At 45.8% G+C, this 13,386-nt stretch overlaps 9 protein-coding genes across 9 annotated transcripts; 5 read left to right on the top strand and 4 right to left on the bottom strand.

The window, feature by feature from the left end:
• Window positions 1-1,148: 1,148 nt before the first annotated feature.
• MICPUN_112705 (hypothetical protein) lies at window positions 1,149-2,287 on the top strand (the record flags this gene model as incomplete). Its single annotated transcript, XM_002507558.1, has 3 exons — window positions 1,149-1,512; window positions 1,614-1,780; window positions 1,861-2,287. The coding sequence occupies 3 exons, from the start codon at window positions 1,149-1,151 to the stop codon at window positions 2,200-2,202; spliced, it is 873 nt and encodes a 290-aa protein (XP_002507604.1). The 3' UTR covers window positions 2,203-2,287.
• Window positions 2,094-2,888, bottom strand: MICPUN_55217 (predicted protein). The gene is made up of 4 exons (XM_002507162.1): window positions 2,841-2,888; window positions 2,656-2,778; window positions 2,553-2,600; window positions 2,094-2,473 (listed from the first exon to the last, which is right to left on the bottom strand). The coding sequence occupies exons 1-4, from the start codon at window positions 2,844-2,846 to the stop codon at window positions 2,315-2,317; spliced, it is 336 nt and encodes a 111-aa protein (XP_002507208.1). The 5' UTR covers window positions 2,847-2,888; the 3' UTR covers window positions 2,094-2,314.
• A 788-nt stretch (window positions 2,889-3,676) lies between these two features.
• Window positions 3,677-5,090, top strand: CLPP1 (predicted protein; the record flags this gene model as incomplete). The annotated part of the gene is made up of 9 exons (XM_002507557.1): window positions 3,677-3,768; window positions 3,876-3,965; window positions 4,053-4,137; window positions 4,204-4,296; window positions 4,356-4,479; window positions 4,566-4,594; window positions 4,655-4,759; window positions 4,824-4,883; window positions 4,950-5,090. 9 exons carry the CDS (start codon window positions 3,677-3,679, stop codon window positions 5,088-5,090), a joined length of 819 nt encoding a protein of 272 aa, XP_002507603.1.
• Window positions 5,091-5,318: 228 nt separating this feature from the next.
• On the bottom strand, window positions 5,319-7,760 carry UHPC (major facilitator superfamily; the record flags this gene model as incomplete). Its single annotated transcript, XM_002507161.1, has 14 exons — window positions 5,319-5,477; window positions 5,541-5,617; window positions 5,686-5,757; window positions 5,812-5,989; window positions 6,047-6,115; window positions 6,184-6,226; window positions 6,293-6,366; window positions 6,411-6,466; window positions 6,522-6,633; window positions 6,698-6,781; window positions 6,854-6,936; window positions 7,025-7,088; window positions 7,158-7,383; window positions 7,438-7,760. The coding sequence occupies 14 exons, from the start codon at window positions 7,758-7,760 to the stop codon at window positions 5,319-5,321; spliced, it is 1,620 nt and encodes a 539-aa protein (XP_002507207.1).
• A 690-nt stretch (window positions 7,761-8,450) lies between these two features.
• MICPUN_51525 (predicted protein) lies at window positions 8,451-8,687 on the top strand (the record flags this gene model as incomplete). Its single annotated transcript, XM_002507556.1, has 1 exon — window positions 8,451-8,687. The coding sequence occupies one exon, from the start codon at window positions 8,451-8,453 to the stop codon at window positions 8,685-8,687; it is 237 nt and encodes a 78-aa protein (XP_002507602.1).
• A 393-nt stretch (window positions 8,688-9,080) lies between these two features.
• On the top strand, window positions 9,081-10,863 carry MICPUN_55214 (methyltransferase). The gene has a single exon (XM_002507555.1). The coding sequence runs from the start codon at window positions 9,243-9,245 to the stop codon at window positions 10,527-10,529; it is 1,287 nt and encodes a 428-aa protein (XP_002507601.1). The 5' UTR covers window positions 9,081-9,242; the 3' UTR covers window positions 10,530-10,863.
• Window positions 10,864-10,955: 92 nt separating this feature from the next.
• RLP24 (predicted protein) lies at window positions 10,956-11,468 on the bottom strand (the record flags this gene model as incomplete). Its single annotated transcript, XM_002507160.1, has 1 exon — window positions 10,956-11,468. One exon carries the CDS (start codon window positions 11,466-11,468, stop codon window positions 10,956-10,958), a length of 513 nt encoding a protein of 170 aa, XP_002507206.1.
• A 236-nt stretch (window positions 11,469-11,704) lies between these two features.
• MICPUN_55212 (predicted protein) lies at window positions 11,705-11,908 on the top strand (the record flags this gene model as incomplete). The annotated part of the gene is made up of 1 exon (XM_002507554.1): window positions 11,705-11,908. The coding sequence occupies one exon, from the start codon at window positions 11,705-11,707 to the stop codon at window positions 11,906-11,908; it is 204 nt and encodes a 67-aa protein (XP_002507600.1).
• Window positions 11,909-12,349: 441 nt separating this feature from the next.
• On the bottom strand, window positions 12,350-13,243 carry MICPUN_77816 (ATP-binding cassette superfamily; the record flags this gene model as incomplete). Its single annotated transcript, XM_002507159.1, has 1 exon — window positions 12,350-13,243. One exon carries the CDS (start codon window positions 13,241-13,243, stop codon window positions 12,350-12,352), a length of 894 nt encoding a protein of 297 aa, XP_002507205.1.
• Window positions 13,244-13,386: the final 143 nt, after the last annotated feature.

Below are 13,386 nucleotides of genomic sequence, written 5' to 3'. Positions count from 1 at the left end.
CAGTGGCCCATATAGTTGTCACACGATGTTTACTCATATAAACGGGTATTTAAATAGGGTTTGATATTTACATTTACATATTTAAACGATTTTAAACATATTTAATACTTAAGTGTTATTATTAATACGAACGATGTTAAACTATCTACGTATACGACAGTAATATCATGTGTGTATATAATATACGTATACGACTCGTATACGCGCATGCCTCATCGGCTAGCCGACCACCCACAGGACGAACGATTCTCACCTCACCGTCACTCGCACTCACGAACGGTTCGGCCTTTGGAGAATTATTATTATTATTACACTAACATTACCAAACCCGCATCCATCAGTCATCCATCGCATGCATACATACATGATGATGTGAGTAAAATATGTGTACGAATGAAGATAAATACGTAAGATAAATACTGATTCTAACTCTTACCTTCATTCGTACAGGTTTAAAAATAATATGTATACCGAAGATAAAATAATACTGCATGAACGATAATAATACTACACATACACGCACTGTATCCATATATAAGTCATATATATATATGTACCAAGGTACGAATGAACTTTAATATACAATAATATATAGACAATCCATACGTTTCGTACGAAACTCAAGCTTTATTTATTTGTTCGAAACCTTACGATATATATATATGTTTATTTACGTTTATTTCGCAACTTTTACGAATGAACATATGATGAGGTGTCTAATATGATAGTACTACCTTCGTACAAAATAAAATATGGATACAGTGTCCGATGAAAATTGTGCGCTGCCCTCACTCGATCACAACAACACGCTTATCTCAGAGAGACAATTTGTTGACAAGCCAAGCCGTCAAGAACTAAACTTATCCAGCGCACCATTGAGGAGGTCGAAAAGTACGAAATGATCCGGGTAATTGTCAGTGGAGACGGTGACCAGGAACAAACGAACGTTTCTAGTTTCGCGACAGCATATCGAGTTCCGATTGCAAAACTGAATATTCGTCACCGTAAGTTGAAGGAGGCAGGCTCGCCTCATCTTTTTCGCGCTCGTAACGAGTCCCTGGCTGACTTCGGTACGCCTTCGCACAAATTCATGAGGACTTCCAACCGACAAAACGCGATTTTTCCCCGCCGCTTTTTTCTCAGTTTTGATGCCCTCTCCAGGCGCAAGTTTTGTGTCTCCTGGAGAAAGCAACCTCGCAGCACACCTCGGGAAAGGATCTCTCTTTGGACATGGCTTCCAAGTGTCATTGAGCGACGATGTAACCTCCAATGTCTGTGGACCACTTGCGCTGGTAAATAAGCTTATCTCTGCGAGACCACTTCGTTCACAGTATTTGCCGGAGATCGGTGACGTTGTCTTGGGTCGCGTGTCTGAAGTTTTAGCAAAACGTTGGAAAGTCGATATTAACATCCCCCATGACGCGGTATTACATCTAAGTGCCGTGCATCTCCCCGATGGCATTCAGAGGCGTCGTAACTATGATGATGAGCTTGATATGAGGGCTCGCTATGGTGGGCATTGTTTTCAAACCGTTCTTCACTGCTCCTGCTCTTTCTCTGCCTGATTCGCAACATGCGTTCTTTGTCGTCTTAAAAGAACTGATGCCATGCAGGCGATCGCGATCTCATAAGCGCGGAAGTACAAGGCTGTTTCTCCGATGGGTCCGTAGCTCTACACACCCGAATATCTGCGTACAGTCGCAAATTCAACGGGCAGCATATTCAAGTACTGCCAACTTTGGTGAAACGAGGCAAACGACATTTTTGCGACTTTCAGGGGGTGAGGCACCAATACATTTTTGAAGTTTCACAAACACAGGAAACCTGACCAACTACGATTTACTGGCTCCATTCTCAAAGGAAAACTATGGGTGCACAGATATCGAAGTTATTTATGGTTGCAACGGCCTAATTTGGGTTGGGCAATCATCAAAGGAAGCTCCTGGACGTTCTTCTTTTGATGCCGATACTGCTCGCGTAGACGAAGCACACGATCGATTTTCATATGTTCAGCGCGCCGTTAGAGAGCTAATTTGTCGTGTTGCAAACTCAGTACGTGTCTTGGCAGCCCTTGGCATGGTAGTCGATCCTCATAATATCATCGATGTGTGTCAACATTCGACATTTTTGGGCTTGCAGCCGAAAGATATGATGATCTCTAGTTTCCTAAATCACCTTGTGCGAGAGCGTGGCTTAGTATGACAATTCAACTAAATGGCCCGGAAAAAAGTTAGTTTCACATATGGCAGGCGACCTCGATGTTCTCGGCCAAGCTCTCTTGAGGTCCTCAAGCGTCGTCAATTTTTTCTGATCATCAGACACCAAGAACTGCCTTCCCATCGCATGCAACGATTTTAAGACGATCAACAGAAGCTGCTCTTTTGTCCCCACCTGGCCCGCTTACATCAAATGTTACATTCTTCAACATGAAAGTCCATACATTATCGCAAAACCTATATGTTTCGAGGTCCCCCTGTATGGAGTTTCCAAGAGAGTGAGCCCAAAATACAAGTGTCAGCTCTTTCGCAGTGAGTCGAGAGTACTACGCCCACCTTGAAGGACAACTTCGTTTTCAAACTTTTCAATGCCCCGTTCATGAACTGTGTTAATAAAAGTCATTGAAGTGACTCGGAAACGTCCTCTAACTCTTTGTACCTTGTCGAACTGTGCCAGAACTTTCATCGCTATAGTTGGTGTCAGCTCCCCAGTGGTCACCATCTCGTCGAGGGCATCTGTAAGCGTCATGCCCAATGTGGACCTGCGATAAAGTTCGTAGTACTGCGAGCGCTCGCATTTGTGAGTTTTGGTGGTGGCGGTCTGCACAGTTCCAAAATGCCTACCGCCATTAGAAGTTACGAGATATGCAGCATCCACGGGCTTCAACGTGACGATATTCGCGAACCATGCACAAGCACGAATGTAGACAGCGGAATATTACTGGGGAATCAAGTGGAAGATAAAATGAGCCCCACATCGGTTCCGAACATGTAATAATAAGTTATGGGTCCGCAGAACATAAAATAAACTTACAGTTTCGTTCGCACCTGCTGCTTGAAATTCGGGCAGGGAGCACCTTATTATTATCATTATTCTATACGAAGGATATTATTAATATATACACACACATATGACAACGGAAATGAAAGTATGTATATAAGTTATAATATTGCTCCATATGGATATATATGTGACTGATAATATCTCCATACATGGATATGTAATAATAAAATGTGATCAAGCAATCAAGTAAGGATATAAAAAATGATTATAATAAGTATAATTATATACCTTCGAAATTAAATACGTATACGAAGCATATCAAATAATACGAAGAATAATAATGTAGGTATATATTACTGTATGTATATGATATATGCATGTATGTGATATATGTTGATATTATATGTTGATCAAATAAATAAACAAACGCTCAAAATAATATAATGAAGTCGTGGCAGGTGGTCACGTTCTTATGGACGAAGCTGTACAAGTAGAAATCGAGAAGGCTGGGCCAAGCTAAAACCTCTGCCGTCTCCGAAGGACATCGAGACTGGAAGTCCTGCATCTGTCTAAAACGGCAAAACATCACCACTCGCCGCAATCACGTCGGCAAAAGCTTGGATATCCCGTGCAATTTCACGCTCTTCAATCGGTCTCCACGGATACATAATAGCCGATGTCTTTTTCGCTTCCGTCCACCCGCTTGCGCCCTTCTCTTCGCGGCGCGAACACGTCGCTTTATCAGGAGAGTAGACGTTCTGCGGTCAGGTAATGTGCATGGATAATTACTTCGGACGCATGCGCCACTCTCACTTTCGATCGTCTGCACTTCTTTCTTCCTGCAAACCCTAAAGGCTTTCTGAACCCGTTCACAGAACGATTCCTGCAGAGGTTGTAGTTCGCGCCAAGGCCTTCAATGACGAGTCGCTGCAGTCCACTAGTGTGCAGTCCACTAGTGCTTCAAGGTATCACGATCCAAAAGCGTGGCACGCATGGCACCTCAGCACATTTCTCAGCTTTGACTGTCAAAAGCTAACTGGATAGATTTTCAGGCAAATTGTTGCACAGCAAAGCAAGGGTCCCTCTCCTATTGTAATGGAGCGCTTTCAAGGCGTTGCAAGCCAACTAATGAATCAGGTGAGCACCAATATTTCTATGCTTCCCGTAGTCGCTGAGCCCACTTGCGTGCAAATATGTGAACAGCGCATCATCCGTCTCGGTGGTGCGGTTGATGACGACAGCTGCAACTTAATTGTCGCACAACTCCTCTGGCTGGATGCAACTGATCCCAAAAAGGTGACAGCAACACCTTTAACAGTTGTATAGCTGCCTGACACAGATCCCGCCTGTACTAGGATATCACCCTATACGTGAACTCGCCCGGTGGATCTGTGACAGCCGGAATGGCGGTATTCGACACCATGCGACACGTACGCCCAGACATTTCCACAGTTTGCGTAGGCCTTGCTGCTTCCATGGGTAATTTCTTTTCATCTAGCCCAGATGCCCGCGTTTCTTTTCGCTCATTTCGACCCATTTCTACAATGGATGTTCCCTTTACATCGGTGCATTCTTGCTTGCCTCTGGCCAACAGGTGTGAACTTCGGCGAGAGGAAGAACACATATTTTCCTGACGGCCAGCTAACAACCACAGGGAAAGAGGTTCAGCCTTCCAAATAGTCGAATCATGATTCACCAGCCCTTGGGTGGGGCCCAAGGGCAAGCTGCGGACATAGAGATTCAGGCGAATGAGATAATGGTGAGGACGAGGTCCAAGCTAAGGTTTCCCTCAAACAAGCTGACACCAACAACAACTTTTTCAGCACCACAAGTCAACTCTGAACGGCTATCTCGCGGAATTCACTGGCAAGCCTCTGGACACTGTAGGTTTATCACTATCACAACATTAACTGTGTGACTCTCTTTACGAATCCCACCGGACCTTACAGGTGATGCAAGACACTGACCGTGACTTCTTCATGTCTGCCTTTGAGGCGAAAGAGTATGGATTAATTGACTCAGTCATTGAGCACCCAACTGATGTGGCTGTGCGTTCATCCGGTATACCCATGTATGCGGGTGAGCTGTGATAGGACAGAGGAGATGTTCCGCCGCTACAAAGTAGTTAAATATTCTCTTAGAAAGCAATTTTTCTTATTGAAATCATTTTGCGTGATTGATTGATACTTCAAAAATGTCTACGCGGTCGCCATATATGCAAAAAAGTAGACACTATGGAGATAGAGGATGAAAGTTTTGCATTTTGTCGAGTTAGTCCGAGAAGGACATTTGGGTTCTTCGAGGATTGTAATTTCCCCTCATTGATTCATACTTCGCTGGACATGGCTCTGTGCACCCGTGATTGGGGCGAGCAGCACGATGGCAGCAGCACATGCCAAAAGTAAGGCGGCAAAAAAAGCATTCCATCCATACTGCTGAACCAGCAAGGAAAGGGGAACGCCGGCATTAGCAGCTCCCTGTGTGTCATGAAATACTCAGGAATCATTCATTGGTGAACAAATAGTTAAAAAATCACTCACAAGGTATGCAATCCAACCAAGGAAACCTTCACTCGCTCCCACAGAACGGCGGCCAACGATTTCTGCCCCGCACAATCCTGTGCAGAGAGGCGCAACGTTAGATCAAACGGACTAGAGTGGTTCTCGGACCAAACATCGGCCGTACCGATAAGCATTTGCGGTCCATATAAGAAGAATCCGATCATAAATACTATTATTGCTTGTAGAATTGGAAGTCCTGAGGAGGTGGTAAGAAATAAGCTCAGCTTCGCATTTAGTCTGATAAACTCACCACTTGGGACGGCTTTGAAAGCCGCCAGCATCGCAGCTACACCGATCAAGTAAGCCATCACTACTTGGATCCGCTTTCCCACGGCGCCTCCAGGTGAGGTGGCTATATACCAGTCACTGATGCGTCCAGCAATGAGGCTGCCAAACAACCCACCAAGCTCCATACCAGAAACCCGTACCTGTGATAAGCTTAGATCTAAGAAAGTTCAAGCATCTAAATTTGTGTGGAATCGCACCGCTGCGGCACCTGCATCCAATACACCTTTCTCTTTTATAAGATAAAATACAGACCAAGACGTGATGCCCTAAGGTTACATGATTCCAAGATTTTAGCATATCACAATTTGTGGAGATGATATCATTCCGAGTTTACCTGTCTAACAACATAGACGCAGAAATACGTGAACGCAAGTCCCCTTGTAAATTGCAGGATTACTCATTAATATGTGGCAACGCACAAACAGACTCGGAGCTGAAATCACCATATGAACGGATTTGACAGCACATTTAAAAACAAATTGTCGAGTAAACTTATGTTTCTCTCCTGCATACCAAACTATCGTTGATCATAGAACGGTCGATGATGCAATAATGACGCACCGGAGGAGCTTCAGGCGCAGCACCTTCAATAGTCTTTTGCAGATCAGTTTCAGGAGCTGATTCAGCCAGTGAGTGTGAGGCAGAAAGGTCATGAAAACAAACTTGCAATACCCTCGAGATGCTCCACAGGAGAAAAGCCTCGTGCCTCAGGCGAGTCTTTTAATGTTAATATGATGAGTAACCCGACAGACAGTGCGATTATTCCCGGGGCCCACAGCCCCCACTTTCTCAGCATGAAAACGAAGTCAGGAAGAAAAATACAAGCGGCAGTCGGAGAGCAAACCTACGTTCCATCCAAGTGTTCTTGCAGCCGTGCCGGCAAGTATCGGGGCAGCAAATCCTCCCAAATTATGGGCAATGTTCCACATGCCCTGATGTTCGCCATGCCCATCAGATAAGCAATGCTCATGAGCTTCAAATAGTTAACATGCTCAAGTACCCACCCAATATGTTCCTCGTTCTTTTGCAGCAAACCAAGAGGTTAAAATCTTGGCACAGCTTGGAGCGCCAAACCCTTGAAGAATACCTAATAAGACCGGGAACGCAGACAATGTAAGAATCTCCAAAAGTTTCGGTGATTATCGCAAGTGGCAAGAAGTCGAAGCAAGTTATACCATTGCCAGCCCAGAGGAAACAGAACACGGGCAGCGTAGAGCTTGCCCCGAAGGCAACGTTGACCTTCCAAAACAATGATCAGAATAGAGTTCCAAAGTCAAAATGGCGCTATAAAAGAACGCTTCACCGTACCAGACCCGTTGCCATTAGCCCACCTCCAAGCATGATGCTCGGCGACAGTACATCACCGACAACACCACTGACGAATTTGCTGCAACCATAGCACAGCGGAAAAATTGAAGTGATTACGCCAATCGAAGTGATGTCAAGACCGAGTGCGGGTGAGGCCACCATGGCAGGTGCCGTGAATGTCAAACTGTTGCGGGTCAGATAGTAACACGCGTAGCCTAACAGAATGCTGCGATGCAGTCCAGTGCTCAGTGCCGAAACTTGAAAATATTAAGGATTTTACCTTAAAAACACAGTCATTCTGACGAGGAGGAAACTTTTCGTGTAACCCCCCGATTTTGTCTCAAAAGTCTGCAGGGGTAGAGAGGCCGCGTTGGCCAAAACTTGACGACGCTGCATTGAAACAATAGCACGAGGACAAGAAGCACGCAATCGTGTCCTCAGGCGACATTTACTCCGATGTGGTGGGTTGATCAACGATGGTCTAGCTGGCTTGTCAGCAGCGTTGACTATCCGGAGGGGTGTTCGGAACCTCTTGACAGGTGCTTGCCCGAACTTTGCCCCGGCGTGCTTGGGCCGAATATCAGATATTTGAGCGACGATCATTTTGAATAATGACGATTGCACGCCGATTGCGCCAGTTTATCGGAAGGGCGCGCAGTGGCGTCTGGTTCGGCCGACGCGTACCTTACCCCTTTTCCGCTCCTTTTCCTTTATTTGCTACCTTCGAGGTACAAGCTCGCACGAAGGCATATTTATTGCTTTATAATTATTATTGCTGCTGGGAATATGTTATTATATATATAAATAAATGCGCAAGGGATATGACTGATATATGTATGAAGAATAATATTAATATATATATATATAAATAAATGCGCAAGGGATAGACTGATACATGAATGAAGAATAATATTATTACCCGCGGCCGCGCTCGGACTCGATTGATCACATAATGACCGGAGAGAAATAAACTAAATGGAATAATTAACAATAATATAATAACCTATAATAACACTATAATAACCAATCGATCAAAATAAACAAACTATATATGATATTTAATATGATTATTATGGATAATCTATCAAGTAATTATGATTATTACCCAAATTAATATTCATTCGTACTTCCGAAACTTATTTTTCCCATTCACCGGATGCAGCTATTTTTGTGTTTTGGCTAGGTAGGTGAGGCCCGTCAGGGCTCCAGCAATTAAGAAGGAGTTATGAAACTCCTCTTGGGGTTTGGACAGTAAGTTTTCAACCAGCAAAAGTCGCGCCTCCTTCGGAAGTCATGAGCAGCGACGTTGCCCCAAGCGCAAAGATGTCGAGAGGAATGGTGTCAACTTCAAAATATACCCTGCACAAAATAGCACGACTTATATCGACATATGGGTCGACAGGAATACCACGATCGAGTTATCCACATCAAAACGCGTTGCAGATTCTCCATCGTACAGATACGAAGGAACCTTCAAAAAAATCAAGGAGTGGAATACGAAGCAAGGCAGTGTTTGAAACGTTTGAATAACAACTGACCTTCGTGTCTGTTATTTATTGCTAATTCCAATAAATAGCGGATGTTACCCGTGATGTCCCGAAAAATCGAGAATCCGGTTTGAGGCACAGCTTCTCCGGCGCAACACCTCCCGGTGACCTCTCAATCAACTTGCATGTTGTAACCCTGGATGATCATAATCCCCCTCTCACCGGGACGGCTATGTCGTAACTAGACCATATGCCGATGGCACCGTGTAATTATGCCATACTGTGATGCCACTCTCGGTCGAGATCCGGTGTGCTGATCGCGCGCGCGCTTTCAGCGCTTAGCGCGTGTCAGGAAAGTGCGCCGCCCAAAATTTTCAGGGAACCGCGATTGCCCTCGCCATCGTAACTTTTCGCGCCACACTCAGTGTTGGTTGGGCCATTTCGCTCGCAAGATGCACATACGGCAACATCTATGCCAAATAATGTTATGACGAGCAAATAATTCCAGTTCCTGACAGTCTCGCAAGCTCCAACTGTTTTTCCCCCGAATCGGTCTTCCGATGCGAGGTGGACTTGGACTGGTTTCAACCTTATGAAAATGGCACTCGGCACGTGTCACGCCAGTGCGTTCTCTTGGCACGTTCTGCTACCGAGAACCGCGGCTCGCTTTTCTTCACACGTCAGCCGTCGTTCACGCATCCATGGTCCCTTACGTACGATGTCGAGTTCACAAGCTTCCTGTGAGACACCGAACGAGCTCAGATTTTCTCGAGTGCCTCTCGTGGAACGTTCCGGTAAACATATTTCAACTACGACCGAGGTGCTCATGTGGCGACAATGGGCTAGGGCACATGCTGCATTGAAAAAGCTCGATAAAAGCGGATTGGATGATTTGCCGTCACTGACGAGTCTGCACACTGAAATAGATTGGATCGTCGGAGATGCTATAGCCGCAACTCGACCTCAAGTACAAGGTCAACGTCAGAGCGTCTGGGCGAAAAGGGTTCTAATTCAAGTTCATGAAATTCCACCGGAACACGATATCCTTCTTCGCGAAAGTCTCCCCGAGCTCAGATTTTCTTGGTTGAAGCGTTTACGTGAGCGAGTGCCGCTTCAATACATCACGTCGACATGTTTCTGGCGTGACTTAACCTTAGTAGTTTCACCCGCTGTCCTCATACCGCGTCCTGAAACTGAGCTGATGGTCGAACATGTCAAAGGCGCTCTTACTACTCGTCCGGTTCTGTGTCGTGGCCCCTGGGTAGATTTAGGCACTGGTTCCGGTGCCCTCGCAATCTCAGTTGCAGCAGAAATACTGAAGACGAGGACTTTGAATGCACTGGAAATCGGTTGCTCAGAAAGCAAACCTCTTGTTCACGCTGTTGACATAAGTTCCTCCTCTGTTCAGATAGCTCGCTGCAATATATCAAGATATGACAAACTCGCTGAAGGAGGAAAACTCGGCGTTCAGGTTCATCAAGGTTCATGGTTTGAGCCACTCGAGTTGCAAGATATTGTTCACGACCGTGCCGGAACTCTCGCAGGGATTATCAGCAATCCCCCTTACATTTCATCCAATGAGATGCGAGTTTTGCAACCGGAGGTTAGATATCACGAGCCCTGGTTAGCACTTGAAAGTGGCAAAAGTGGCGTGGAAGCACTGGAGGTATTATGCAAAGGCGCCTCGAGATATCTTCTCCCAGGGGGCTTCTTGCTTCTAGAGACGGGAGGCGGAGACCAGGTCACGCATGTCGTCCAGCTGTTGCACAGTTTCAAGAAGGGTAATTTGCGGGAAAATGGAGGCGCGGTCCCAATATTTGAAAACATTCAGATACATGCAGACCATCGTGGGTTCAGAAGATTCATCAGTGCTTGGAAATGTTGATGCATATTTACTTTGTTGCAGGATTCCATTGATTCAGCTTGTCAATTTTGTGAAGGTGGTTCCGAGCAGTCTGCATTCCGAAAACGCGAAGATGCTAATAAAAAGGATGCGGAGGTTAGTATATGAATTGGCGCCATCCTGCTCCTATTGCCGCAAGTGTTCTGCAGCCACAATTGGCAACATGCAATCAGAACAAAAAGCCCTATATTGTGCCTTAGACTGCGGGCGGAAAAAGGGGATACCGTGATGAGCGTTGTACCTTCAGTTAAGGTTACTATAAATCATGATCTAGATTTAGCAAGAAGTGATTGATCTGAAGCCCACGTCGAAGCGTTTCACCATCATACGACTAAACCCGGCGCAATTCACCGTTTTCCTTTGAACCGCACGTGACTGTTTTCTTTAGGAGAGCATGAGACTATGCATTCATGCATAAGATGCTTGTCTGTCTTGTTGTGAAGAAGAAACTGCAACCTTCAGCTGTTCACTGCCCCTTGGATTTTCGACATTCTCCTTCGGTATCGGAGCAACGGCTCGTACAAGATGAAGCTGTTGTTCTAATTCGTATTTGTCGGCATGTCGACGCCCATGCTCCTTACTGCTCAAACGTTTCAACTGGAGTCTTTCAGCACGGCGAACTCGGACATCTTCAACCCTTTTCATAGCCCGCAAGGTGCTTTGCGCGGTATGGCGGTTGTATCTTTCGGGACGATTGCGCCTTCGCTCAAATTGGAACACTGAGTCGCTGGACGCATCCTTTCCATGTAAGACTCGATATGCCCTTGTCCATTTTACTTTACGCGGATTGCGCTTCATCTTGAAGTTCTTGTGACATTTGGAGCGGCAGAAACGGAAAACTTTCGAGTCATTGCGGACAAAGCAGATACCATGACCAGGATAAATTGTGCTCGAGCAGAACCAGCATTTTTCGAGACGCATTGTCGTTCATTCAGTACGGAAGGAAAGGATGTCGTGGACGCAGACGGGGGCACAGACACGCACGCGTCGAAGGCGCCGCCGCAAAATACCTTTCTTTGTTGCTCGTAATAAGCTTCGTAATCCGTGCCACGTCACGGTATATATACATATATACCATATGCCCTATATATAGGTTTGAGCTTGTATGGGCTTTTAGTTCCGATGGAGCATCCGTACAAAATCTCTACCATGTGGTTATGTCGTTGACTTTCGGTCGGCAGCGTGGTTACCATACGTTTTCAAACACCGACACGTGCTTCGCGCCAATCATTTTGGGTCGCGCGTGTTTTTTTTCCGCGTGGCGCCCAGTGAGGACGGCGAGCGCGCTAGACAACTGGCAAATACGCTACTCGGCGCCAAAGATGGAGGAGGTCATCATCAGGAGCGCGCATCGGCGTTGACGAGCTTGCGTCAGGCGCAACGTCGTTTCGTGCAACGCAAACTCGTCAACACCAATGCGCGCTCCTGCATTCGTACCTGTGTGTGTAATAAAAAACGAACACGTATTATATTTCACACGAGCTTCCCTTATTGTATTACTCATACTTTTTATCTTCCATTCGTAAAAGCTGGGGTAGGATTATTAAAATATACCTTCGTACCTTCGTACTACGTACGAATGAAGGTATGATCTTACGGATAAAAATCCCTCAAAATCATCATAAGTCCTGTTTCGTTCATCTGAGCCGAGGCAAGATGTATATAATATATGTATTACGAATCGAAGGTTAATAATAATATAATAGACTATGATACCTCTTATTAGAATATACGTATATAAATATACCTTCGTATCTACTACCGAAGGTAATAATAACCGAGTGGGTACATTATTATTCTAGCTACTTCTTGAAAAAGAACATGGAAAGGAAAAAATCGACCACAAAGATGGCAACTAGCGAGATAACAACTGAAGCTGTAGTTGACTCTCCGACACCCTTTGCACCTCCAGTGGTTGTCTGGCCCCAACCGCAACTTATGATGGAAATTACGCTACCAAACGCGAACCCTTTGGCGCACATCACGCCAACATCGAACGACTCAAGATACTTTGCTGCAGAATCAACGATAGCATTCGGAGATATTCCATACCTTATGTCCGCAAGTAAAATACTTGCTGCCATGCCAATAGTGAACGAGATTACCGAGAGTATTGGAAGGGAAACTGCACATGCAACAACACGGGGCGCCACGAGATAATCGACTGGGTCAGACCCCAACGTTCGAAGCTGGTCAACCTGCTCAGAAACCTGCATGGTGCCCAGTTCAGCAGCGACAGCAGAACCAACGCGGCCTGCGAGGACTATTGCACATATCACCGGAGTGAGTTCACGTGTAAAAGCAAGACCAAGTAGTCCCCCAATCACTCGAGTGAGGCCGACTTTCGAAAATTCCTTGCAGAACTGTATGGTAAAAACCATGCCGACGAATGAAGAGGTGAGCATGGAAACTCCAAGGGTATCTGGGCCAACTCGGGAAATTTGTTGTAATGTTTGTTGCATGTTCAACTTACGATGCCACAAGACGCGTTTTATGACAAGACCGAGTAAAAGTAAAGTGTAGAGAGTGCGCCAAAGAAATCGCGGCGGTTCGTAGCCTCTGATGCTCTCGATAAGATGGGGCCCCGTCGCTTCGTTTGCGCCGCTTGACGATGATTGCGTACCCTCTGCTGGTTTCGGACCACCGGCATAGTCGCCCACGCTTACTCGGTACGCCGATGAACGGCGCGGTGCCATGATGCGACCTTTTCGATGCGATTTGATTTTGCACGCGAACTCTGACGAGAATCCCACAGCGCGGAATCGCGTCAAGGAAGAAGCCCGTTCACAGCCGCCTCGGAAAATCAGGAAGTCTGGGTAGTTAAGCCGGTCACGCTCAA

Source organism: Micromonas commoda, chromosome 1 (genome assembly GCF_000090985.2).
Source record: "Micromonas commoda chromosome 1, complete sequence".
Lineage (NCBI taxonomy): Eukaryota > Viridiplantae > Chlorophyta > Mamiellophyceae > Mamiellales > Mamiellaceae > Micromonas > Micromonas commoda.
The sequence above is the reverse complement of the archived record's forward strand: the minus strand, read 5'-3'. Positions and strand labels throughout refer to the sequence as shown.